Below are 27,133 nucleotides of genomic sequence, written 5' to 3'. Positions count from 1 at the left end.
AGATTTGTTTTGAAGCATGAAACTCGGAAAAAAGGTTTCTTGATATTAAATACCCTTGGGCTTATGTTACTTCTTCAGAACAAATGCACCATTATGATCAAAATGGATTGTCATAAACTCTCCTGATAGTTTAAAACAGGTCATGACAACAGAACGCTTGTGTCTTATTCCCTATCGGTGTATATAAACACCCCCGGTGAAAAGATGTTCTCTGTTAGGAGATGTTTGGCTAATTATCCACTGGAAGAAGAAAAAAATGTTGCTATGGCAACCTCAATAGGTCAGCCAATGGGGGACCACGAAGAGGAGGGGTGTGGTGAGGAGGCAAGGAGTGCTAAAATGGACTCTCACATTACACATGTAATACAATTTATCCGTCCAAAATGAACATAGCATGTAGCATGTGGTAGTATATGCGACAGATGGACTGTATTGAACATACCGGCTGAAATGTATTAATTGAATCACTCTTGTTTTTGGGTGGATGGGAGGTGAGAGGGTGCGAGCGAAAGGTGTTCATGTTTCAGGGCCTGCATGTCTCATTTTGCAGCCATGTTCTACAGCTATTCATCACAAAGAATAAATATAAACAAACATTCAGCTAAACATTGAAAACCAACAATCAGTCATAATTTTCACAATACAGACAACTGAAAAAATGCATATGCTTTACTCATACATATGATTTTATTATGGTTCACATTTTTAATGATCTCAAAACATGCTTACAATAAGAATATTGCTTTTATTTAAAAAACACTGAATGGTTTTAAGAAAATACTGATAAACACAAAATATAAAAGATATATTTTAAATAAGTACTTTGATCTATATAATGCTTTGCTGTGCTTATCCTGTAGTGTACTGTTTTGTTTACTGAATGAAATCGGAAAAAGAATAGCTAAAAATGGTTTAGTCGCAAAGTGCACATCAGCATTGATCTACTGGCTGGCAAACTAAAAGTAATTCATTTCACAGCCTAAATTGTTGGCGAAAATGTAAGTGTTTGCCAGAAACGATGCCGTGATTTAAATGAGACTAAATGAAAACAAGAATGATGAAGACAATTTGGTCTTCAAAGATCAGTGGTTCTTAACTGGTATGAAGGCATGGGAAAAGCAATGCAAATTATTTGCAATTACCCTTAAAACAGTACATCATTTGGATGGTAAAATAAAAAAGTTTATGAAAAAACACATCCCATATCATGTTATTGACGTCAAAATCTGCGTGTCTGAAAATCTGGTTCCTGAAGCAAAAGCACTTGAGAACAGTGTTGGGCAGTAACTAGTTACTAGTAACACATTGCAGTAATAATACTTTTACTAGTAACTATTAGTGTAACTAATTACTAATAAAATTTAAGTAATAATATTACAGTTACCATCCAAAAAATGGCTAGTTACTAGTTACAATAGCTAGTTACTTTTGTCACAATCGAATGATTTGAAATTCAAAAATTCAATCAACCCTGTTAATTTTAATAATCATTGTCTTGCGTGTGTGCATGTGATGTCACCAATGCAGCAAGCTAGCTTTGTCAGAAGATAGAGAAGCCCACATCATATAGCCATTATTATCATTTTGAAGGGAGTAAGAATAGAAACAAACATTAATGTTACATGTAAATTGTGTAGTAGTGCTTTGACTTTGTCTACTGCGAATCTCAAAGTGTTTGGTTGGTTCTACCTGCTAATGTAATAATATTTCTTTTGAAAGGAGTTACTAGTAATGAGCAATATGAATTTTTTTGAGTAACTAGCCCAACACTGCTTGAGAACCACTGAACTAGACAACGTTTTGCTGTCAGATAGCACCTGTGTTCATTTTTTTGACATCCTGACATCAATATTCATATAATTACTGTATTATTATTATTATAAATGAAAATATAACGATTCTTACATAACAAAAATGACATCAAAAAGTTCAGACATGCATATAGATTTGTTCAGCGGGAATAAAACTAAACTTTTAACATCTCAAATTTCAACTTAAGGGTCAAATGAAATTGTTGCAGTGAATAAATTCTGTAATCATTTCAATATCATTGAAAGATAAAACCCTCTGCTGGTCAATTGCAGTACAACACACAATCAAGAAATCAATGATTCTAATCTAAAATCTTATGAAAATATGCATTTGTGCTAAATCATCAAGAGCCTTGTCTATTAAAGATGGCACCTTAAGTGATTGGTGTCAAGTTACTACATTCATATCATGCTGAAACACAAATTCAGCTCGTCTTTGGTGCTAAATTCTTCCTTCTGGAAAGTTCCTGAGCATCAGGGAGGCACAATTGGTCGATACAAAATAACACTTATAATAACCACAGTCTGTTCTTATAGCTAAATATATAGTTATTCTCATCAGATGTAATGTAAGGCACTTGGTAAATGAGGGAATAATACAAAGTGTACAGAGATACAAGGGTCATTTAAAAAAAAAAAAAAAGTACTGAACGATACCCTGATGTCTGTATAGCACTCCAGGAACAGTTTGCTTTTGGTGTTTGGTTAATCTTTGAGGTATATCCAGCTTCATTATAAGTTGGCACATTTGTAAAAATGGTGAGTGATTTCATATTTACAGCTGTTCTAAGTCTCACCCCGGAACTGAAAAAAAAAACAGGATGAAAAATTCAAGAGTTGATACCTCTGAAGTCTTAAAGCTGCCTCTGTAAACTCAAGACAGGACGCAGTGGGTAAAGCACCAGTTTTTCCAAACTAGGTCATGGATGTCTGTAAAACGTACAGTCGACACTCACGCCACCCTCACTACTAATAAAAGAGAATCAAAGAAATGTACCCTCTTCAGAAATGAGGACCCTTTCAGCAGGCCGAGCTGAAGTGCGAAGGTCACTTTGGGCTTGTTAAATGTCACACCAGGAAATGCGTACATCCCTCCGATCCCGTGACGATAACATCCATCCAGATTCTCATGGCCTCTGGGGAAGGAGCCACCATGTAATAAACCCGGTCATGTGTCTTCACGCTAAACGTCAGAGAGGGGTTTGGGCTCTGACAGAATAAAAGTGTTGATAAAAAAGATTAACTTTAGGAAAATACTGATTAACATTTTTCACCCTTTTCATAAAATCAGTATAGCTATTAATAGTATGTATGCAGTAGACTGCAGCCCACCTTGTGTGCGTTCTTTAGGTGGTCGTAATACACTTCCTCAATAGCTTGGAAGTAGATAACACCCTTCATTTTGGTCTCATGTTTATCTGGAGAAAAATAAAACCATGTTTTTATCTTTTAAAAGAGCATGTGGTTGAACCTTTATTAAGCTGTATTGTTTATACAGAATAATTTGGTTTGATTTGCAGGATAGTGCTGGACGTAGCCTGTGGCGTTTGTGAAGGGCACAGCTCAGTTTTGCCCCCTTGTGGTATAAACCAGTTTCATGGCAAATTTATTTGGAATTGCTTAGTAATAAGACTTATTTAGTTTATAATTCAAGTTTGCATTTCACTGTTTCATTTAGAGGTATTGCAATAAATAAATGCAACAGACATGGTTGATAAAGCTTGATAGGCTTTACTAAATATTCAGTGTAATTACCAGAATAATATGCTAGCGTCCTTCGATTGCGGTCAAAGACGAACCAGCGCTTCTTCCAGGTTTTGATTTTCCCACCCATTTTGACCAAGAACCCCCTGCAGGTCTTCTCTGTGATGGCCAGGTGAAAACAAGTTTCAGGATGGTGACCCGCTGCCTCGATGTGACCTCTCAGGTCAAAGTCATCCTTTCTCACCGGGAGGTATCGTGTCAAAGGACGAGACTAGACACACAAACAGCAAAAATTTAATTAATGAGTGTTTCTGTGTAAATACATGCATGCACGTTTGTAAAAAGTGACAGAAGAAATCCGCTTGACTAGCTACATTATATGTTAAAAATGTTACATATTAGATCAGATGCAGAGATGGAATGATTTATCAGCCACACATATTTATAGACGGTTTACTGATCAAATTAAAATAATCGGCCATGAGGTTTTAACGTGTGATTGATGTTTTTTTGCTTTTGTTCTCTTTTAGATTTTGTTAAGCTGTTTTTGTTTGTTTTATCTGAATAAGTGTTATTATTATTATAACTACTACTACTACTAAATAATATTTGATTTATGGCGTTTTACAGGATATTAAACTTTTTCTGCTAAAAATATAATCTATAAATATCGATTACAAAAAAATCTTAACAGTTATAATGCAAAATACAGGCACTTGTCTGTAAAAAATATAAAAATACATTTTATATATAAATTTATATATATATTTTTATATATATTTATATATATATATTATATAACTTCTAATAATCATCTAACAGTGATGACATGGCAAAAAGTTAATTTTGGATCCTGGCTGTGTCTCATGACATAAAAAACAAACAGATTTAGCTGCTTTAAAAAAAAACATATATAAAAACAAATATATCTGGTACTAAAAAAAGCTTAGAAGAACAAATATTAGACATTTTTGCAAATTGTTATATTAGAATATCTATTTGCATTTATTATTGTTTATTGATTATTAAAAATGTTTGTCTAAATCTGTGCTTCCATAAATAGAGTTTAAAATTGCATGAAATGCTTTAAGATGAATCTCCCTCTGCTCCACTTTTCTTGTCTCTGTCTCTCTCTGTTCTCTCTCTTTCACTTCCCGGAGCTTCACCTCTCTCTCCACTAGTTTCTGTCGTCGGTTTGTCTCTTCCTGCAGTCTCCTCTCCAATTCCTCCCTCCTTCTCCTCTCATCTTCAAGAGCCTGCCTGCGCAACTCCATCTCTCGCTCCTGCAGAGAAGAAAGAAAAGTTCGGTTTTCAAGCATCTGTATATTGGTATCTTTGTAAGAAGCGTGCAGATTGAGAGAAACGGATGTACCCTGTGCTCCAGCAGCCTGTTCTTCTCAGCTTGAGCTTCTCTTAGCATGCGCTCCATCTCCTCTATCTTCGCCATATTAGCTGTGCTGGCGCTGTACAGACCACACACACACTTTTGTTAGACAGCGTGTTTTACACTGATGATTTTCAGGTCTTAATAAGATTTCAGTAGTGAATTTCATATTAAAATAATATATTGTCCAATAAAACCAGAGGTTTAAAACCCTCGACCTCATCTGGCAATGTGTCCCAGAGCATCTTAAGCTTCAGCTCCTTGGAGCGACCTTGGAATGCAATAAAAATTCCCCAGGCAGGACGTGTGTATATCTAGGATACTTAAAGGCAGACTTCCGTCTATACAGCATCTTTATAAACAGTAATAAATACATTTATGCAGTCAATAGAGATACACACACTTCTTACTCACTACACACAATTTGAATGGCAACACTATCATGATTAAGTGTGTTTATAAAGCTGCCTTTAAAGTGGACGTTACTGTTTACTATGCTTTAAATCCTTTTCTTATTCTACAAAAAAAAAACATTTTAGCTTTCCAGAGAATATCTATAAAATGGACAAGATAAATGCATAAAAACTAAATGCAAAATAAAAACTTTGAATTGTTAGAACAGACCTGTCCTGATCTGGAACAAAGTCCTGGTCTCACCTTGAGATGTTGTCCGGTGAACAGGCCGAAATGCTGGTCTCTAGGCTTTCGGTACTGTCAACACTCATTGTGTCAAAGTTGTGTCCATTATCCATGTAGTGGAATGGCTCCAGAAAGACGTTGGTCTCTGAAACTGTCCTATTTGACATCTCACTCATTCTCTGCCTCTCGTCGTTCAAAAACAGCTGGCCTACTCCATGAACAAAGGGGGAAAAAAATCATTTCTGAAGGACTGAATACTGCAGAAAAGGCTGCTAAAAACCAGCTGTCCTCACAGGAATAAATTACACTTTATAAATAAATTCAAACAGAAAACAGTTGTATTAAATTGTAATAATATTTCACAATATTACGTTTTTTACTGCATTTTTGTTCAAATAAATGCAGCCTTGGGTAACAAAATATTTTACCAATCTTAAATTATACAAAACTTTTCTCTGGTAGTGTATACATATATCAGCCAACATTATATTTAGTTTCTAAGTGATTGCTAGGGTGTTACACTGCATGATTTGAAGTATTACTGATGTTTATAAAGTACCATGAAGGAATAAGTTGTATTCTATCAATATATTGAGATATTTGTATTATATTTATAATATTATGAAATTTCTAGTTTTCAAAGTCTTATAGAAATTTAGATTAGTTTATATCTAAACAATAAAAAAAGGTTACTATATATTTATAAATTGAATTAGATTATAATGAATATACATTTCGTTTTATAAAAATGATTGAAAACATTGACATTTCAATGAATAATCGCAAAACAGTCAAATAGCAACAATATAAATTCAAAGAACATAAAAAAAGAAAATTTATGTAAATCAAAATAATACAATATTTATATACATACAATACAAATAACAGGCAAAAATAGTTATACATCACTAAGTGTATTGAAGTGAAGTGTATTATTATTTATATAATACATATTATTTATTTGCATATGTTTAACTTATACAAATATACTTAATAGATTTCAGAGATATGACTTGTCAGTGTCGTAGGTTACCCTTGAGCAGGCGGCGGGTGTCCAGGTCACGGGAGGTGACAGACAGAGTGCGGGGGAGTACACTTCCACAGCTAGAGCTTTGAGACAGTGGCATATGGGGCTAGAGGATTAAGAGACTGTTTAAACCTCTCTTCCACTTAACAAAACAATCCATGCTGAAATGTTAAATTTCAATCGATTTTTTTAAGATGGTGTCAAATACTTTTCCTATGTGCCGTATCTGTTGTCTGACCTTGGGAGACAGACTGTGATTAAGGGGAGAGTTTAAGGTTCCGGAGCTCAGCCTCTCTCTTTTACGGGACATTCCGCCGTCACTCAGCAGAACTCCGCCCTCTTTACTGCCATTGCTCCGCCTCCTCTCCTCCAGAGTGCGAAAGTGCTGGAACATTCAAAGAGACAGGTAAAATAAAAGTCTTTCAATATTGATTGAATATCCTTCCTCGTCACAACTGAGCTTAGTTTCTTTACTCATAGAAATGGTTTGTGTTACCTCCTTCATGGACACAGGGTTGAGAGAAAAGGCTTGACCACCTGTCAGTTCAGAGTACTTCCTTTCCAGAGATGCAAGGTTTTCCCGTTCCTGAAAATAAATTATTAGGAGACCATTCAGAAATTAACAAATTGATCTTTACACATTATGTATGGATATTATGTCATTTACTCTAAAGAAAGGTAGTACGAGCACAATGTTCAAGCAAAACATTTCATATTAAGAAGACGTTTATACAAATTTCAAAAATGTACATTTTATACATACTGTGCCATTTTTAGTTAAGTGGAATGTGTCCATGATGATATCTTAAAGGAAATGATTTACATCTACTGAAAAACAGTCAAGTTCATAGTTGAAAGTAGTTGAAAAAATATCTTTAAATAAATAAATAAAAAATAATTAAATGGAGAAGTCAGAGAAACATACTTTCTTATTGTTTGTTTGCAACTTCTTGGTTTGATATGCAATGAAATTAATTAATCCATTTATTTAGATTAATATAGGCTTTGCCAGTTGTATGTAATTTGTGTTCAGTGCTGGTATTTTATTTTATGTGCAAAAATATGTACGCTACTGATGTATATATTTTAAAAAATTAAAAAAAAGTTGATCACTGAAAATTGGTATACAGTTTAAATGTGGACGAAGAGTCCAAATACTTCTCACAGGCACTGTATGTTTATGTATGGATATATTATACTCATATAAACACATTCTGTGTAAACATATTCACCCTTTGGAGCATATAAATGAGGTTGCTCTTCTCCTTAAAAAAGTTCTCCTTTTCCCGCTGTGCCTGCTGGGTAATCTGGGTCGACTGCTTCTTCAGGGTTAGTAGCCGCTCCTTTAATGGATGCAGTTTTTATGTGCAGAAGGAAAAATAGGATTCTAAAAAGCTCTTCGTCCACACACAAACACTCCACAATTAAAATCCTCTACACACCTTGCGAGTGACAACAGATCTCTGATATTCTGCAATCTCTCTGAGGAGTTGCTGCGTCTGTGTCTCCTTCTCTTCATCTTGACGGCTCTCTTTTTCCAGCTGCTGAAACTCCAGATCTTCAAAACGCTTCGTTTCTGCTTCCAAAGCTTCCGTGTCCTACGCAAAAAAGCCAAGAACACTGAGCACGAGTCAATAGATTGCATTTTTTACATCATGGTGCAACTCCAAACTAAACTAAACTGAAAAATCTGAGATAACTCAACAAGATTGTGCTAAACAGAAAAGAGACAAAAGGTCAAATTCTCAGGACACTTTAGTATGTTAAAAGACACAGAGAAGAAAGGCCTACCAACAAGAACACAAGGTATTTCCAGAGCTGTTGCAGAGAGGAAATAAGACATCAGGAAGTGTTTGTGAGAGACAGACAGCAGGATAGTTGGTGGGCGCAGGTATGAGGGAGACCACGGTAACTGACTGACCCTGGATAGCTGATTCTGGAGCTGCTCCTTCAGTGCTTCAGGACAGGTGTCCAACTGGGTCTTCTGCTCTGAGATCAGCTCAGCTAGCCTCTCTACTTTAACTCTCTCTGCCTCCAACAGGGCTTTGTCCTACCGTACGGATGACGCACACATACAAGAGCACACAGTGGTGAGATGGGCACAAATAGGACGGACAAAGAAATAGAGAAAGAGCAAGTTTGGGTTAGAGCAAGGAAAACTGGAAAAATGGTAGGTAGATGCGACGTCAGTGTATGCTTTTAATAACAAAGTACAAGCTTTCCTCTGTCTAATTTATCAAGAAATAGATAACTTGAAAATTTGAATGTACTCACCTCAGGCCATTCAAGATCTAGAACTGTTTGTTTTTCATCATAACAGATTTGGAGAAATTTTGCATTTTATAATTTGCTCACCAGTGGATTTTCAGCTTTTTTGCCTCATAAGATGGGCAGGAGACATGTGGATTACTTGTGAATTATCGTGGTGTCTCATTCTGACGGTTCTTATTCACTGCAGAGAATCTATTGATGAGCAAATTATGTAATGCTACATTTCTCCAAATCTGTTCAGATGAAGAAAGAACTCATCTACATCCTAAAGTAAAATTTGTATTTTAGGGTGAAGTATTAAGTGCAAACTTGCACATAAATCATGATTTCTCATGATTTTGAATACCCTCTTGTTTTATTTTCTTTTTGGAAAAAAAAAATCTTTGTCCTGTAGCTCTGATATACTATATTGAATCATTTCAAGCTGTACAACTTACTTTGCCACAAGATGTTTACCTGAGTTTGATTTTTTTTAGCATTTTTCTCCATGTTGGCCATTTTTTCGTTGAGCTGCTCCAGCATTTCTTTATCGCTCTGCAGCTGAGCCACTTCTGCCTCCTGCTCCCCGTCTAAAAGAGCTCTCTCCACCTCCATCTAATGACAGATTGAAATGTTTATTGACTTAAGCTTCACTGCACAACTAGAACTTAAAGCAGTAAAAAATATGTTTTGGTAATTGAAAGAGTTGTCAATTAAGTTTAAGATGAAGTACTAAAATGACTGAAACTGAAAAGCTATAAAGAAAAAAAATAACAAAAACTACTTAAATTCAAATAAAACTGACAATATAAAAATAAAAGCTTATTCAAAACATAAAAAAGTCTATAGAAGTACATAATTTAAGGAACACTACACAATTTTTAAAAATAGGTCAGTTGAGTTTTACCATTTTTAATGCAACTACACAAACTAGCTGGGGAGTATTTTCAGGCGCTGTGTAACATCACTCGGCATCCATGGTACGGCAGCAAAGTTCCTTGATTATGACGTCGGAATGAGAGTATAATTCCTAGGCATATCGGCCTAGAAAATTGCAACCTTTTATTTTCCGTCAGTCTTAGTACACGATGTAACTACAGAAGAGTCAAGTTTTAAATAGGAAAAATATAAAAACTCTTTTGGTTAATTTTGGGTGAGATGCTAACAGTCTAATCAGATTCAATGATCTATGCTAAGTTAAAGGGTTAGTTCACCCAGATAGCAAATTTATGTAATTAATAACTTACCCTCATGTTGTTTCAAAGCCGTAAGACCTCCGTTTATCTTTGGAACACAGTTTAGGATATTTTAGATTTAGTCCGAGAGCTCTCAGTCCCTCCATTGAAACTGTGTGTACGGTATACTGTCCATGTCCAGAAAGGTAAGAAAAACATCATCAAAGTAGTCCATGTGACATCAGAGGGTCAGTTAGAATTTTTTGAAGCATCGAAAATACATTTTGGTCCATAAATAGCAAAAACTACGACTTTATTCAGCATTGTCTTCTCTTCCGTGTCTGTTGTGAGAGAGTTCAAATCAAAGCAGTCTGGATATCCGGTTCGCGAACAAATCATTCAGTTCACCAAATCGAACTGAATCGTTTTAAACGGTTCGCATCTCTAATACGCATTAATCCACAAATTACTTAAGCTGTTAACTTTTTTAATGTGGCTGACACTCCCTCTGAGTTCAAACAAACCAATATCCCGGAGTAATGCATGCAATCAAACAGTACACTGACTGAACTGCTGTGAAGAGAGAACTGAAGATGAACACCAAGCCAAGCCAGATAATGAACGAAAGACTTTCTGTCAGACGTGTCCAATTCGTGAATCGAGGAGCTGATGATACTGCGCATGTGTGATTCAGCGTGAAGCAGACCGACACACAGGGCGTCTGAACTGAACTGATTCTTTTGGTGATTGATTCTGAACTGATTCTGTGCTAGTGTTATGAGCGCGGGTAAACCGAAGGCTTGAATCAAGGGCAATCATCGCCAATGACGCCATTACGTTGAGCGCTAAAGAACCGGTGTACTGTTTTCTTCAACAGGTTTATTGAATCGAACTCTGCGAAAGAACTACTGGTGATCCGAAAACCGATGCAACCGGTTCTTCACTCGTAAACGAGTCAATATTTCGTTCATTATCTGACTCGGCTCGGTGGTCATCTTTAGTTCTCTCTTCACAGCAGTTCAGTCAGTGTACTGTTTGAGTGCATGCATTACTCCGGGATATTGGTTTGTTTGAACTCAGAGGGAGTGTCAGCCACATTAAAAAGTTAACAGCTTAAGTCATTTGTGGATTAATGTGTATTAGAGATGCGAACCATTTAAAACGATTCAGTTCGATTTGGTGAACTGAATGATTCGTTTGCGAACCGGATATCCAGACTGCTTTGTTTCTAACTCTCTCACACAACAGACATGGAAGAGAAGACAATGCTGAATAAAGTCGTCGTTTTTGCTATTTTTGGACCAAAATGTATTTTCGATGCTTCAAAATTCTAACCGACCCTCTGGTTTCACATGGACTACTTTGATGATGTTTTTCTTACCTTTCTGGACATGGACAGTATACCGTACACACAGTTTCAATGGAGGGACTGAGAGCTCTCGGACTAAATCTAAAATATTATAAACTGTGTTCCAAAGATAAACGGAGGTCTTACGGGTTTGAAACAACATCAGGGTAAGTTATTAATTACATAAATTTGCTATCTGGGTGAACTAACCCTTTAAGCTAAAAGTGCTACCGCTGGACCCAGAGATCGGCTGAATGGATTCAAAAACAGTAAAACTCAAATGTTTAACTCTAGGGGAGTTGGAAAATAGTGGAGTGTTCCTTTAATACTAAAATAACACTGTAGAATAAAAGTATAAAAGTCTAGCGAGTCCATCTGTAAGAGTTATTTACTGGCAGACATGAAGACTTTTACATTAATGCATTTCTCAGATGCTTTTAATTGAAACAGCTTGTGATTTCTGGGAATTGGGCCCATGATCTTGGCGTTGCTAGCGCCACGCACTACTGTTGGAGCTTCAGGAATGATTACTAAACTTAAAAACACATACAACTTCTCATTTAAAGCACACACACACACCTCTCTGATAGACTCGTCCATCTGTGTGTCTAGATCTCTGATCTTCTGTTCAAGTTCCTCGATGTTGTTAAGCACCTGAATCCTCTCCTCTTCAATACGTGTCACTTCCTGTCTCAGCTGCATGTCTTCAGACAGCTGCTAAAAAGAAACAGAAAGAAAAAAATAAAAATGATTTTGTTTGTTCAAACCATAGTTTAGCTGAACTCCTGCATCATTCATTAGTCTAATATAGTAATCACGTCACCTCTCCTTGACTAATTTAACAGTCACAAGCATATAATCACAAATACATGACGATGTAATGTAGAGAAGATGGATTACATTCACAAATGCAGTCACTAAGACATGACATAAGACTGAACTCTAAAATGAATATCCAGCTCCTCATGACAGCTCCTTATGGATATAAAACTTGGCCGGTTCTGAGGCCACGAGGTTTCCAGTGACAGCACAGAGGAATGTGGCTGAGCAACAGATGCCAGACTACAGAGCTGCCACAGTCAATGAAGATAATGGCTTATGTCTAATCTCCATGCATTTGACATTTACCAAAAATATCCAGCAGCGGATGGGCCTGTGCATATGTTTAAATGCAAACTGTCACCAACAATATCAAAATGAGTGACACATCAGAGTTTAATAAAAAAATATTGCTCGAAATGAGAGGATAAGCGTAGGAGAAACCATATGCAGATCTGCATTCTTTCCTTGCATTTCTGTGTTTCTTTCCAATAATTACTGTCATCTGTGTCTCGAGCACACATATGAATAGCAAATCCACTGGGAATAGAGTCATTTCCTGTTCCTCTCCTATTGCAGGAGAAGCAATAACTGCCTTTTCCTCCTGAGCAGGTCTATTAAACTCAAACATACCATTATGTCATTATAAGTATCCCTTGGAAAAACACTTCTTCCACAGAGTCCACCATCCCCTCGTAAACTGGAGTTGACATCTTATGCAATTTAAACACAGACAGAATCTGTTTTAAAACTTGTTTTGGTGTCGCTGCAAAGAGTGCGAGATTAGCGTTTTTAAAAGGTCAAAGTTCAGTGTGTAGTGCTGTTTAGAATCAGACTATATCAGTTAGGTATAAAGACTCCACAGCATTCCCAAACTGTTTTGCATACTTTAGATCCCTTAGGACTACATACTTTCCACTGCATCATTAATTCAATATGGGATATCGAGTACATAACTGGAGACTGCTTTAGATTTGAATACATATATATATAGTAAGAACAAATGTCACTGTGGCAAGAAATAACTATGTAATTTGTAGCTGAAATACATAGTAGTGTGAATCTTATAAAGAAATTACTAATCTGAAGTTACTATAAAAAAAAATTGTAAAATGAGCATTTACTAACTGTACAACAAATACTAAGATGAATGCAATATATATATATATATATATATATATATATATATATATTTTTTTTTTTTTTTTTTACATTAAAGAGAATTATGGCAATTCATGCTTTTTAATTTTTTTATATTTTTTGTGTTAAATCTTTTTGTATTACATTTTGTATTAAAATGTTTTTTTTTATTAATTCAGCATACATTAAATTTGGTACAACATATACTACAAATTATGGGAAATACCTTATACAAATAATACATAAATCAATAATATATAAATTATTTATTTTACATTAAAGTAATAAGAATGTAGTAATGAGAATAATATACATAATTATCATTCAAAAAATACAACAATGGGATGAAATACAGTATGACCTGGACATTCACTGTTTATATCAGTAAAGACCCGTTCGCAACAAGTATGATAACTTTAACAATAATGATAAGGATATAGTTTGATATAAATTGATCTTAGCTTAAAAGAACAGCAGAATCCAGACTACAGAGGAACAATAATGTTGGAATTACTTTTAAAACCATTTTTCCAGCAATTGAATGATAAAAACATTGACAGCCAATCAGAATCCATCTTGCTTTAAAGACCTCGAGCAATGAAAGTGGCAGATGACAAAACTGCATCATGGACTTATAATAAACAGAATGATATTGTGCATTGGTGTGCTAATAAGCTAATATATTTAGCGTTATTATTATCTTTGTTGTTATAGTTCTTGGTGTGAAGGAGCTTTCATGGTTGGAAAATTAAAAGTCCTTTTTAGCATTCAGGAAGATATGAACATGAAGATATGGCACAGATTCTCACCTTGCTGCGGAGGTGTGGAGAGGGTGAAGGTACTGAGCTCCGCAGGCTGGTGGTGGGTGACTGGGGCCTGGTCTCCCTGTGTCCACTGAGTCTGCGCTGTCTCTGGGTCAGGATCTCTCCACGACCCTTACCCAGAAACCCGCTGTCCAGAGACACTGCTGCAGAGTCTGAGAACACTGATTCATCATCAGACACCTGCAGCTTCTCCAGCTCTCGGTTGATCTTCTGTAGGTCCGATACAGCTGAGACACCCGAGTTGGTCTCCATCCGGCACAGTTCAGACCGGCCCAGCTCAGAGCACAGGCACAGGATAGTCTCGAGACGCTGACGTTCCTAGAGTGGAATTAAAAAATGTTATTCATTGACAATAATCACTGACAGATTTAAAAAAAATCATTATGATGCAAAATTAATATTTAAGATTTTGTTTATGTCTTTTGTAATCTGATTTAATGCAAAATAGAAGCATTTTCGACTACTCTCAGAGTTTAGACAGCATTGTATCTAAAACATAATATTATATACAAAACTGGCTGGCTCAATAGTTTGGAGTAAATCTTTAAAAAATATTAGATTTTACATAAAACACATTGATTAGATTTTTTATCTCTTTAGCAGTGCATTGTGGGATTTGGCCTTGTGGAACTGAACTCATTTAGTTGCACACAAACAAAGACACATACATACACTGCACACTCCAATTGCGGTCAGATCAGATGGTTTGACTACAGATGCACCGATTTAGCTCGGTTATCATGTGACCTTCTAGAGCAAAAACTAATTTAGAGTGTGTTTACCAGCTGGTTCATACAAATGTAAGGTTTTGGTTTAGCTGTGAATAAAAATTTGTTAAGTCTGTAGCGCATGAAGGAGTGTGAACAATCCAGTGAACCGCACTTATAATGCTCTGAGCCAAGAAAACGGCACAGATCAAAGCATCTAAGACACTTTCATGTCTCACCACTGTCTCAAAGGAAGTAAACGGAGACCCAAAGAGCTGAATTCAAGCCTTAGAATTATAAGGAATTAAAGTCAAAACAATATTTCATAATACTAACAAAGTTACCTCCCTTAATCATTGCTTTCTATGAACTTATGAATTTATAGAGCTGTAGGTAAAAAAGTAAGCTGTAATGTGACTCAAGACACAAAAGTGATATATAATATAATATAATAAAAATAAACATGAAATAATAAAATATTATCTGTAATATATTTTAATATATTTATAATTTATTGTATATATCAATTTTATATCAGATAAAACTAAATAAAAAATATCAATATATATACACACATCTGTGGGGGGAAAAAGTTCATTTATGTAATTCACTTATGCACATTCAAATTAGGGTCGAACTAACTTTGAATCATGCCAGATTTCATTTGTTGTTGTGTATCTTGTGACCTCTCAAATCTTTCGAAATCTGCTCAGTGGTTCCATGACCAATGAGATTTGAGAGCTGGTTTTGAACAAATATTTATTTAAATTTCAGTCTTGGATATTTTTTCAAAATCATGTGATGTGTTTTTCAACACTGAAATGATTTTAAAACTAAAAAGATAAATAGATAATAATAATTATTATGGAGCCTAAAATTTGATTCACTGACTCACTGCTTTAAACGCATTAGTGTAACGGTTTCTCTGGGTGACTGAAGGTCCTCTTACCAATCTTTCCACTTCCTGTTCTCGTAGTCTCTCATCTCTTTGTCTCTGATGATAATCTCTGAGTTCTTCTTTTCCACTGAGAGAACTGATACTGCCTCTCCTTGGCCCCATGCCAGGCCCCAGGCCACCTTTACCAAACGACAGCCGCCTTTCTCCTACTCCTAGATCCAAACATGGGGCAGAACCTACGGAACAGAGGCTGGCCCGGCGAGAACTGCTAGTCATGTTGGCTGTCACAGTCACATCTGGAGGCTTCTCCAAGTATTGAAGGCTGCGGCGTGGTTTGGTGGTGCGTCGGGGTGGCAAAGAAAGCACCGGGGCATCTCCTCGAAACAACCTGGGCAGAGAGAGACTATGTCCTCCCAGGCCATTTAGAGAGCCAGTGGAGTATTTCCTTTGGCGAAGCGATGGGTCAACGGTGGACTCCCCATCCCTTGCTATCAGCCTGCGCCCCAAGCGAGGACTGGAGGGCATGCTGGCTGCCCCGCTTGGACCACGGCGAGATGAAAGATGAGCATCGGTCATGTAAGATGAAGAAGAGCCATTCCACATAGAAAGAAGCGAGTTGGCAGTGTTAGGATGTCGCCCTTCCGAAGGGAGGCAAAGCAACAAGTTGTCCTGCGATTGGTGTCGGGCGCGAGTGTGGGTTGGGACTGGACTTATGGGCCGCTCTGAGTGATGAGGTGATGGTGGCATGCTCAAGCTGCTGGAGGGTGTATAAGGAGAAGGGACTCGTATAGAAAGGGGTGGACGGTCCTGTAGATAGGATGATGCCGACTGGGGACTGGGAGGTGGGGACAAGGTGAGGTAACCACGATCTGCAGTAGCCTTTAAGCTGGCCTCCAGAGCGGACTTCCTGCGCTGCAAGCTCTCCATCAACTCCTGAAGCTCCGCCTTGGAGCGTGTGCCACGAATGCTGGATCCAACCAATGTACTGCCATTTGAATGAAACTTTGTTGCATCTGGGGGAGGAAAAAAGTTCATTTATGTAATTCACTTATGCACATTCAAATTAGGGTCGAACTAAATTTGACTCATGCCAGATTTCATTTGTTGTTGTGTATCTTGTGACCTCTCAAATCTTTCGAAATCTGCTCAGTGATTCCATGACCAATGAGATTTGAGAGCTGGTTTTGAACAAATATTTATTTAAATTTCAGTCTTGGAGTTGGCAAACAACTTGGAATCTCAGAAACACCACAGATTTTTTGATTTCTCATGATATGACACATTTGAGGTTTAAAATCCAAGGTCTTTAGAGATAAATTAATCTGATATCTAATGGTGGAAAGGTAATGCATGAAGGAAGTTCCTTCTAAGCCAAATGAAACATCTGGAGGCGTGCAAATTTAAATTTAAATTTCTTTGGGGAAATGACAGAGCAGTTATGCATTTAACCTGAACTAATCAAGAGCTGAAACATATAAAAAAATCGAACCCTCGATTGCGATCTTCTTGTACTAATACAAAAGCTCAGTGTTTGCACAGGTTGCCATAGACACATGCACAAACAGAATACAAAATTTCACAAAATAAACAGACATTTGAAAAAAAATCTGACATGTGCGCCAGCTAATTCTTTGGTTCTGCTTAAGTTCAAGGGTCACGTGCTGACTACACAACTAAAAAGGCTTTCTCATACAAATCTCAGCCCACACAAATATGGATGCTTTGGGTTTTAGAGGGAAAAGCGTCTTCTAAAATTGGATGAACCAAAGCCAGAATGAGTTTGTACTTTCTGGCACTGGAGCAGAGGAAAGGGACCGAGTCAGAACTCCTCTGTAACCAGAGTGTGATTTGTGGGAGCAGTGTTGGTCTCCATCAGGGAACACACACACACATACGTGCGGACCACCTGTACTCCATAATGTTTATCTACGTTTTGGGCTGTAAATCATTTTAGCTAAGTACTTGACCTGGAGCCATATGGATGGGATTTTACGTTGTCATTTATTTACAAGGTAGCATAGTCATTTGTACAGCTGCGGCTGCATGGTGGTAAGATGACTGTTTGTATTAACTCAAGGTCTTGCAGCCAACAAAAAAGCCCACAGAGAAAGAGAGAAAGAGAAAAAAGAAACGAAGAAAAGTAGAGGTGGCACTTTTCATGAATGCATTACACTTTTGATCCCATGACTTTAAAACAGCGAGCAAAAAATCCCATGCTTTTGTTGTGAGAGTCATCACATAAACCATTATGTAACAAAATTAAGCTAGCATAAGATATAGCTAGTTTTAAACAACTGAAATGTCAGCACCACCCTCCCTCCAATCTTGGTTTTGGCCTGTCTCACCTGACTTTATCTAAAAATGTAAACTATACATTGAAAACATTCTTTAATGTATGGGGTGTGTATATGTTTATTTATTTATATTTATTACTTCATTATTTATTCCCATATAAAATTAATAGAAAATAAAAGGTTTTCTTTAAAATTTAGTATGATATTTGAAGTTAGCAATCAGAAGTCAAAGGAACTCCTTTCACTGACATTAAAAAACCTACCTTTTTAAGACCTTTATGCCCCCTTTTGTACCCAATTCATGGAAAATTACAGGTAATGTTTAAAGGACAGAAGAAAACACCACTGATTGAGACTGATGAGCATATTTACATGTTTAGCAAACAAAGACAAAATAGCACAGAAGAGCAGAACAGATGGCACTGAATTGCACTCTTCCTGTGTGTCTGCGGGATGATAATGGAGGGGACCAATTAGGCTGCGAGCAATTCACTCTGTTTATGAAAATACAGCAGAATGGATCCAAAATCAAGAGCCGAACAGGGGGTAGGTAAAGAAAGACGTCACTCACCCGTACTGACGGACAGTGTGGGTCCTGCAGTCTTTTCTGGCAGCATGTTGTTCATGTGATTAGCCTCCTCTGGGTAGTTGAAATGGAAAAAAGATTTACCCAGACAAAGAGTGAACCCTGAGGAGAACCACATCACACACACATAGTCATTATAACATAGAAACATTGTGCTCAAGTCCAAGGCACTGGTAAGGAAATGAAGCAGTAATAAATCATTACCTAAGACATTCAAGCACACAAGTATGACACACATTCACTAGTAGCATTAAAGTTATGACCAAATAAAGTAACGTAAAATGACAAAGAGCTTTGGTATTTTGAAGATAAAACCCCTTTTCCTGTACATATCTTGAAATGAATTGAAAATCTCAATAAGACAAAGAAAGAGAAGGACGGCCTCTTGATTAAGTGAAAAAACAGATCCAGAAAGAGCTCAGATTTCAGATACAGTTTGAAGTTATTTCTGAAGCAAAGTCCACAGAGTCTTTCAGAGGACTTAAATCCACAAGACTGATTTTCCCCTTAAGTCTGGGGCACATCCTCTCTCTCCCTTTCTGTTTCTTTTCTTTCCCCCTCTCTTCTGTTTTTTACAACTGATTTTACTTCCAGAAGTGAGCTTAAAGGAATAGTTTCCATTAGGCCATCCAAGATGTAGAGGAGTTTGTTTCTTCATCAGAACAGATTTAGCATTACATCACTTGCTCACCAATGGATCCTCTACAGTGAATGGGTGCCGTCAGAATGAGAGTCCAAACAGCTGGTAAATCATCACAATCGCCCACAAGTAATCCACACAACTCCAGTCCATCATCTAAGATCTTGTGAAGCGAATAGCTGCATGTTTGAAAGAAACAAATGCATTATTAAAGTGTTTCTAGCTTTTAATCGTTACTTCAAAATATGAGTCCTCTATCCTGCTTTCTGAATCAAGAGAAATATGCAAAGATCAAACACCATTTAAAAGCGAAAATAGAATATGTCAGTGGATTTTGATGCAAGAGGATAACAGCGAATGTACTTTTTCACTGGAGGAAGCATTTTTATTGATTATTGGCTTATTGATTATTATTGATTGATTATAGCCAGAAGCAATGGTTTAAAGTTGCACCTTATGATGGATTTGTTTCATACAAACATAGAGCTTTTTGCACCACAAGTGACTGGTGTGGATTACTTAAGGAATATTATTTGCCGTCCATTCTGACGGCACCCATTCACTGCAGTTGATCCCTTTGTGAGCAAGTCGTCTAATGCATAATTTCTCCAAATCTGTTCCAATGAAGAAACAAACACATCTACATCTTGAATGTCCAGAAGGTGAGTAAAGTTTCAGCACGTTTTCATTTTTACACAACTGTTCTTTTTATCTGACAAAACCTCCTTATGGTGATGTCACCAACACCAATTTTTTTAAGTGGTTAAATGCTAATTAGTTTAAGGGTTTGTTTCTTTTAATAATGAGTAGCCCTATATATAACCAAAATAAGTATATGGTATGTGAAAGACAAGGAAAATAGAAAACATTCCATAACAAAACTACCCCAAACAAATGCTATCTCTACATACAATACACCAAATGTAAAGGAATATATTTGTAAAAGACATGCTGTAAGCACACCGGCTTTTCCTGAAACTCACTGTAAACTCTCAAACTCCCATCAGACTCTACTGAGCAGCTTGCGGCTGCCTATGAGGAGTCTGTGCAGGAAGTGGGGGATCGTTTTACGCTGTCGGCAACACAATCCTTCACCGTGAGTCCACCATCGCCAGCCACCTGAGAAAGCTTTGGCTTTCCTCTAAACCAACAAAGACCGAGGGTCGATTGTCTCACCCAGACAGAAGCAGAGCACGGGGAATTTTCCCCATCTTGCTCCATCTTTTAACAATTGTGTGAACTGTGAATATGCATGGCAGTTGTTTCATTGTTATCGAAACAATGCTGTGGAATGAGGTGACGAGGTACAATAGCTGAAATGTTAAGATATGTGATTATTAGGCTCTCTAGAAGGTGCCAAATTCACGAGTCTGTTGTGACGTCTCTCTCACACTCTCTCCATCAGTGGCTGACACTAACTCAAACATATGGAAACCCTCCCTTCCCTCTCGGCCTAACGCACATCATTTGATCAGCACAGCCTTGGACTGGAGGAGTGTACAATTATATACTATATGTCTCCATAACAGGATCATGTGTAGTGTAATCACTGCTCTCTGAAGTTTAAAAGCTTGCTTTAGTTTACGGTTTTGGGAAAAGACTGCGAGCAAGTTTTACTAAACTCTGGATTTCCAGCTCTGAGTTGGGCCTGTACAAACCACATTAATTCTCTGTCTAATGATTTGCAGCACTTCTCATACTTTCAGTACAAAGCCCCTGCCAAAAATATAAAGCCTGTTTAAACAGAACCAAAAGTACATGCCAAAAGATTGTAATTTTTTTAGCTATCTGCAGAACTCTATAAAAACTGCATAAGTTAAATTCTCTGCCAAAAGAACCTCTTCTTTCCTTCAACAGACCTTAAAAATGACAATTGTAACCATAGTTTCCATCAAATGCTTTAAGGCCTAGTTCCTATAGTTTAATAATTACAGTACCGCCACAGACATTGAGGAGGACATGTCATTCGCTGTTATTATGATATTCGTCAGTATGATTTTTCATATATTTCATTACATTCTTGTGTGAATCCATAATAGAATAATAGGTGATATCATTCAAATTTTGTAAGAAGCCTTAAGAATCTTTTTTTGTGTTTGTGTTTCTTTCTTTTTAATGGTTAAAACTAAATGATCAGTTTTCACTTCAGTAACTATTGTGTTTTGGTACAAAGTAGATTTTTGTAAACTAATAAAATATGTTGTACATTAATAAAAAGTATTAAAAAAACACAAAAGAAATAAATATATAGAATGAAAAAGAAAAACATTAAAGATGATTACATGATTTATTCAATGAATATAAAACACAAAAAACATGACCATAAATGAAAACAGAAATATAAAATATCTAAATATCAAAAAAGGACAATGAAATGCTAGATACACAAGTAAATGAAAAGAAAGTTTATTAAAACATAAACAACAAAAATAAATGAATAATGTTTAAAGATGTTTATATGTAAATTAACCATATAACATTAATAAATAAAATATTCTTTGTGAAAATAAATACATTTTAATTTCTAACTCGCCAAACTATATGGATTTACATGAAACTCGCATTTGAACTTGTTGGGAGGAGAGCACTATGATAACAGTTACTGCACTAACCAATAATCGCTTTAATATACCGGGATTAGGAGGGTTAAATATCAACAATCTGTTCGCGTGTGCTGCAGAGCAAACAACCGCACGCGCTACTCTGTTTAAACAGTACTGAATGACGTCACGTCGTGTTTGTCAGTCTAAAGTTCTATAAACATGCCTTTAAACTACTTAACTACAGAACATAAACAAAAAACAGCTCAATAACCTCTCTACGTCAGTCCCTGCCCGGCTAACTGGAGCACAAATTAACTTCCCACCAATAAAACTCAAACTGAAACTATGCAAACTAACTCGTATCAATGCCGCTTTTCAGAAAGCTCTAAATGCAGCTGAAGAAATACAGACTAACCTTTATTTAGTGTCCCATTGATGAAGTTTCAGGAGGAGGAGGATGCGTGCTCAGTCCTCAGAGTTCAGCATGACAAAGAGGACAGACGCGATGCTGAGCGCTGTCCGCGGACACGCCCCCTCTCACGGGGACGCGCTTAAGTGGAACTCTAGATTACTGCTGATCACAGAGTGACTCACAGATTTCAAAACAAATACTGATAGTGGTTATTGTCATGGGAAACTTACATGCATTTAACATTTCTGACTCGCAGAGACTGTTAGACCCTGCAAGCTAGAGCAGGCCGATTGAACACACATCCTCTATTTTAACTCAATTGTCGGTTTCCTTACTGTAATGTATGACACATATCTTAAAGGTCTGGTAACAATTACCATACCAACCCTTTCACTGCGAGCTATAGGCCTACATATCTGCCAGCCAAGAAAAACAAAATCACTTGATTTTTTAGGATCCTCACTATTAGGTTTTTTTTTTTTATCTCAACGTGCCCTGTAATTTAGGTCATATAGATGGCTAAAAAAATTTAAGTATGTATATATGTGTGTGTGTATAGATATAGAGAGAGAGGGGGGGGGGGGGGGGGAGAGCGAGATTTTCACTATTGTTCATAGCAAGTGTCAATTAACTTAAAAGGTAGCACTATGGAGCACTACATTTCTGAGCTTTTGCCATTGTCTAACGATCAATAATACTGATGTGGGGGTTGAGTATCATGAAAATCTAAGCATAAGTGCCTCAAAAAATGAAAATATTAGTTTGGTGTGTCGCCATGGTAACAGTTTTTAAGATATCAAGAATCCCTTCACAGTTTTACATCTGCCGTGTTTTGACATTATTCTGATGAAGTTTGAAGAAAATCAAGTAAAAACAAACCATGAGCTTTTTCATCTGAAAGTGCCCTGTAATTTAGGTCATACAGATGGCTCAAAAACCATATATGTATATATAATTATATATAATACACACAATATATGTGACCCTGGACCAGTCTTAAGTGTCTTTTTTTCAAAAATGAGATTTATACATCATCTGAAAGCTGAATAAATCCAATTTCTATTGATGTGTGGTTTACTAGGATAGGACAATATTTGGCCGAGATACAACTATTTGAAAATATGGAATCTGAGGGTGCAAAAAAAAAAATATATTGAGAAAATTGCCTTTGACTACTAATAATTGCATAGCTTGTCAATTGACTTAGCTTTTAAAATGCTATAACATACTCTCAGATAATAACTAAAGCACTCTGAAGTTCTTCGGCAGAAGTAGTTTTTAAAAAGTTCAAAGTAAAATTTCCCTTATTTGAACACTTTTCTATCACTTTACTGTACAGAGCGGATGTTCTCTGGCCAATCCGAAACAAGCTTTTGTGAGTTTCGCTGGTTGCAAATCTTCTGCTTGACCTTGCATTAAGTCTGTGACCTAGACAGTGCACTGGCATATTTTCCATTGTAAATTCCCTTCAGTGTAACAGTGTTCAGCTAGGAGGAGGGTTGGGGGAAGAGAAGGAAAGACGTTCCCTCCCCCTGCCGCCCAGCGGGCACTCTGTTCTCCATCACTCTCAGAACTCCAGTTGCATCATGGGGAGGGGGCGCTGGAGTGCTGCCCGGCAACTCTGATTACTTCCAGACCTCGGCTACACATTTCAACACACTTAAACACAGATATTTCCATATTCAGGCAGCATATGAAGGCTTGCGAATATGCACAATTATAAACATAAATTCAGAATATTCATGCAATTAAACTAGGTACATAACAGATGCCGTTTTGTATCATTTTCTCACTTGTTAGCCAGGAAGACAGTGGTAAAAAACAAACAGAAAGCACAACAGCAAGCCGAGGAGTGAACCAAAAGGAATGTTTTTACAAGCCCAATGAATGCACTGTTGTTATTATTAAGTAAAACTATTTAAATTGCTTTTGATAATTGAAATAAAACTGAAATAAAATATATAAATATTAAAATATATTAAAAAAAATTTTTTTTTTAATTAGACATGTTACTGTACTGACACAACACTGGCCTGAAGGGGATGCATGAAATAGCAAGTAATCATGGGAATGTTTTTATCTAGATAACTCTAATGTGTATAATATGCATGGGAATTGCAAAACTTCTGAGTCTCACCATCTGTTTATGCCTGTCAACATCTTCTGACATCTCTAAGCACTGTAAATGTTTACATGACTACTTCAGGACACAGTCCCAGAATCTTGTGCAGTAGAGTCAGACGAGGAGGATAAGAGATTGAGAGAGGAGGACGAGGAGGAGGAGTGTGTGACCAATCAACTATTAAATGCTGAAACATTCTCTGGAAGTCTGGAGTCACACAGAAATGTGTGATCTCATATCACTCGGATCAGAAACACAAGAATAAAACGAGAGGCAGAGATAGAGGGAATGAAAAAGAGAGTTTGTTTATAGACTCTGCTAAACATATGCTAAAAAAAATCAAAGCACAAGGAGAGAGAGAGAGAGAGAGTGAAAGTGGGTGAGATGTTATGCCTGTGGTGTGTCAGGCCTGAGTGGTATCGCTGTACAGGAAGTCATTCATTGCTGTCGTTTGTTTTGATTTCTCTTTGAGGCTGTAAGCAAGCAAGGTTAGATCCACAGAACCTGCTGAGTGACCAAATAAGACATGACCACATCAAATAGTTGACCTCCCTTTATAACGGTGAACTCTGGGGAGGTTTATATATGAAAGAGATGCAATAATAGCAAGTGGGCAGTAGTGGATAGTTACTGTAACAGTCCAGTAAGGGATTTACAACTGCAATTTTGGAGGGGAGGCTAAATATACTGTGTATTACCATGAGTGAGCTTTGTTGGCTTGGTGACTGGAACTCCATCAAGATGGCACATATTTCCATTGGGGTGTAAATTAATAACTCCAGCACTGTTGGTGATGACACAGTGGTGCGACTGGATCCCTTGACCATCAGTGGTGACATCCTGTGGCAACTCTGCATCCTCAAAACCAATAAGTGATATTTCTGTGATATAAAGTAAAGGAGCTCAGCAGAGTTTCTTCAAGTGAGCATAATTATATTAGTCGAATGAATGAAAGAAATGAAAATGTATTAAAAAAATAAAATACACAAATGATTGATTGAATTTATATTATCTATAAATATAACAATTCCCTTAAATATATACATGCATGTGTGTGTCTTTATTTATATATACATAAATATATACACCGTACACATGGATATAATATGTAAAAACAACTTTATGTTTAATGCGATTAATTGTTATTAATCGTTTGACAGACGGACAGAAACCAGTCAGTTGATGTAGTCTTCGATTACAGACACAGTTCTGACCGGAGATCAGTTTTACCTACAATTTACATCATGTTGTGTTGACACGATGACAGATGTTAGTCAGTGTTAGCACAGAAACAAAGCTGCTCATAAAATTACACTTTTGATTGGATTTTTTACAGAAGCATTGAAACAATATGGTGTTATGTTGTCATCACATTATTGTATGCGTTTACAATACTGAATGTACCACAACACTCAGGAAACCCCCATCTTTAATAACTGGTATTAAACTCAGTGGGTGGCAAGAGGCCATCATGGCCTCAGTTTAAGGGGCTACATTAATCCAATCTATTTCCTGTACAGTCTGGAAACTTTAATGGTCTCAGAGCAGCAAGGTGTAACGACTGGGTGAAGGAGTGGCAGGAAGCAAGTGCGAGATTAATGATATTTAATGAAGACAATGATACAGACAGTACTTGAGACACAAACAACGCTGGGAGGAATGCACAGTCCAAGATGGTGGTGATGAGTGACGAATCTGGAAGGCGGAGGTAAGTAGGCAGCAGGAGAGGGTGACACAGGAACTGCGGGGAAGCGAGCCGAAGGTAAGTGGTGTTGCTTGGTGGTGGGTTGCGTAGAGTGGACGGGGTTCCGGGGAGAGACGGACATCCAACGCAGAAACACACAAGAAAGCAAAGCATAGGTCATAAACATGAAACAACACTCTCACGAACACAAGACTCTAGACAAGCCAACATATAGGGATGAGTAATGAGTGACAGCTGTTGCTGATGACAATTAACGGAGACGCCCACAAAACTAATCAGTGCTGACGCGTAACACACAGACTTCACCCACAACCCAGAGATCACGGTTTATCAACCGTGACAGTACCCCCCCCCCCTCTAAGAACGCCTCCTGGAGTTCCCAGAAGGGCCTACCTGCTGATTGTAATCATCAATAAGGGAGTGATCCAGTATGTCCCTAGCAGGTACCCAACTCCTCTCCTCCGGACCGTAACCTTCCCAGTCCACCAAGTACTGGAATCCTCGTCCCCTCCGTCTCGAGTCCAGAATACGATTAACCGAATAGGTCTGTTCCCCATCTACGAGACACGGCGGCGGGGGAACCAGTGTAGGCGGATTAATACGTGAATAAAACAAGGGTTTAATTTTGGACACATGGAAGGCGGGATGTATTCTCCTGTACGCTGGAGGTAGTTTGAGGAGGACTGTCACCGGACTAATGATCTTGGTGACAGTAAACGGGCCAATGAATTTGGGAGCTAATTTGTTAGAAACGGAACGGAGAGGAATATAGTTAGTAGAAAGCCACACTTTTTGACCCACGACGTAAACGGGAGGCTTTGACCGGTGGCGATCGGCCTTGGCCCTAGTGCGCTCCCTCATCTGGAGCAGAGTCTCGCGGGCTCTGGTTCAGGTGCGGTGGCACCTCTGGACAAATGCGTGAGCAGAGGGGACCGCGACTTCAGATTCCAGACTAGGAAAAGCTGGTGGCTGGTAACCTACGCTGCACTGAAACGGAGAGAGGCCCTTGGCTGACACTCGTAACGAATTGTGAGCGTACTCCACCATAGAGAGTTGTTGGCTCCAGGAAGAAGGATTCTTGGAGACCAAACATCGCAACGTTCTC

The 27,133-nt window shown here is 37.5% G+C and overlaps 1 protein-coding gene across 7 annotated transcripts; it reads right to left on the bottom strand.

The window, feature by feature from the left end:
* Nucleotides 1-668: 668 nt before the first annotated feature.
* LOC132126935 (pleckstrin homology-like domain family B member 2) lies at nucleotides 669-22,347 on the bottom strand. Of its 7 annotated transcripts, XM_059538546.1 has the most exons (19): nucleotides 22,205-22,310; nucleotides 19,298-19,425; nucleotides 18,592-18,708; nucleotides 15,778-16,739; nucleotides 14,107-14,439; nucleotides 11,918-12,055; nucleotides 9,293-9,430; nucleotides 8,487-8,615; nucleotides 8,008-8,163; nucleotides 7,798-7,908; nucleotides 7,062-7,151; nucleotides 6,774-6,950; nucleotides 6,572-6,671; nucleotides 5,557-5,749; nucleotides 4,888-4,978; nucleotides 4,682-4,798; nucleotides 3,567-3,786; nucleotides 3,144-3,229; nucleotides 669-3,020 (listed from the first exon to the last, which is right to left on the bottom strand). In XM_059538546.1, the coding sequence occupies exons 3-19, from the start codon at nucleotides 18,644-18,646 to the stop codon at nucleotides 2,880-2,882; spliced, it is 3,237 nt and encodes a 1,078-aa protein (XP_059394529.1). In that variant the 5' UTR covers nucleotides 18,647-18,708; nucleotides 19,298-19,425; nucleotides 22,205-22,310; the 3' UTR covers nucleotides 669-2,879. The 7 variants fall into 7 exon arrangements, with proteins under 7 accessions (XP_059394529.1, XP_059394528.1, XP_059394531.1 ...); XM_059538545.1 differs by lacking the exon at nucleotides 19,298-19,425 and having other exon boundaries at nucleotides 22,205-22,347; XM_059538548.1 differs by lacking the exon at nucleotides 19,298-19,425 and having other exon boundaries at nucleotides 5,557-5,746; nucleotides 22,205-22,347.
* Nucleotides 22,348-27,133: the final 4,786 nt, after the last annotated feature.

Source organism: Carassius carassius, chromosome 45 (assembly GCF_963082965.1).
Source record: "Carassius carassius chromosome 45, fCarCar2.1, whole genome shotgun sequence".
In the NCBI taxonomy this organism is placed as follows: domain Eukaryota; kingdom Metazoa; phylum Chordata; class Actinopteri; order Cypriniformes; family Cyprinidae; genus Carassius; species Carassius carassius.
Note: the sequence above shows the minus strand (reverse complement) of the source record. Positions and strands in the feature narration are given on the sequence as shown.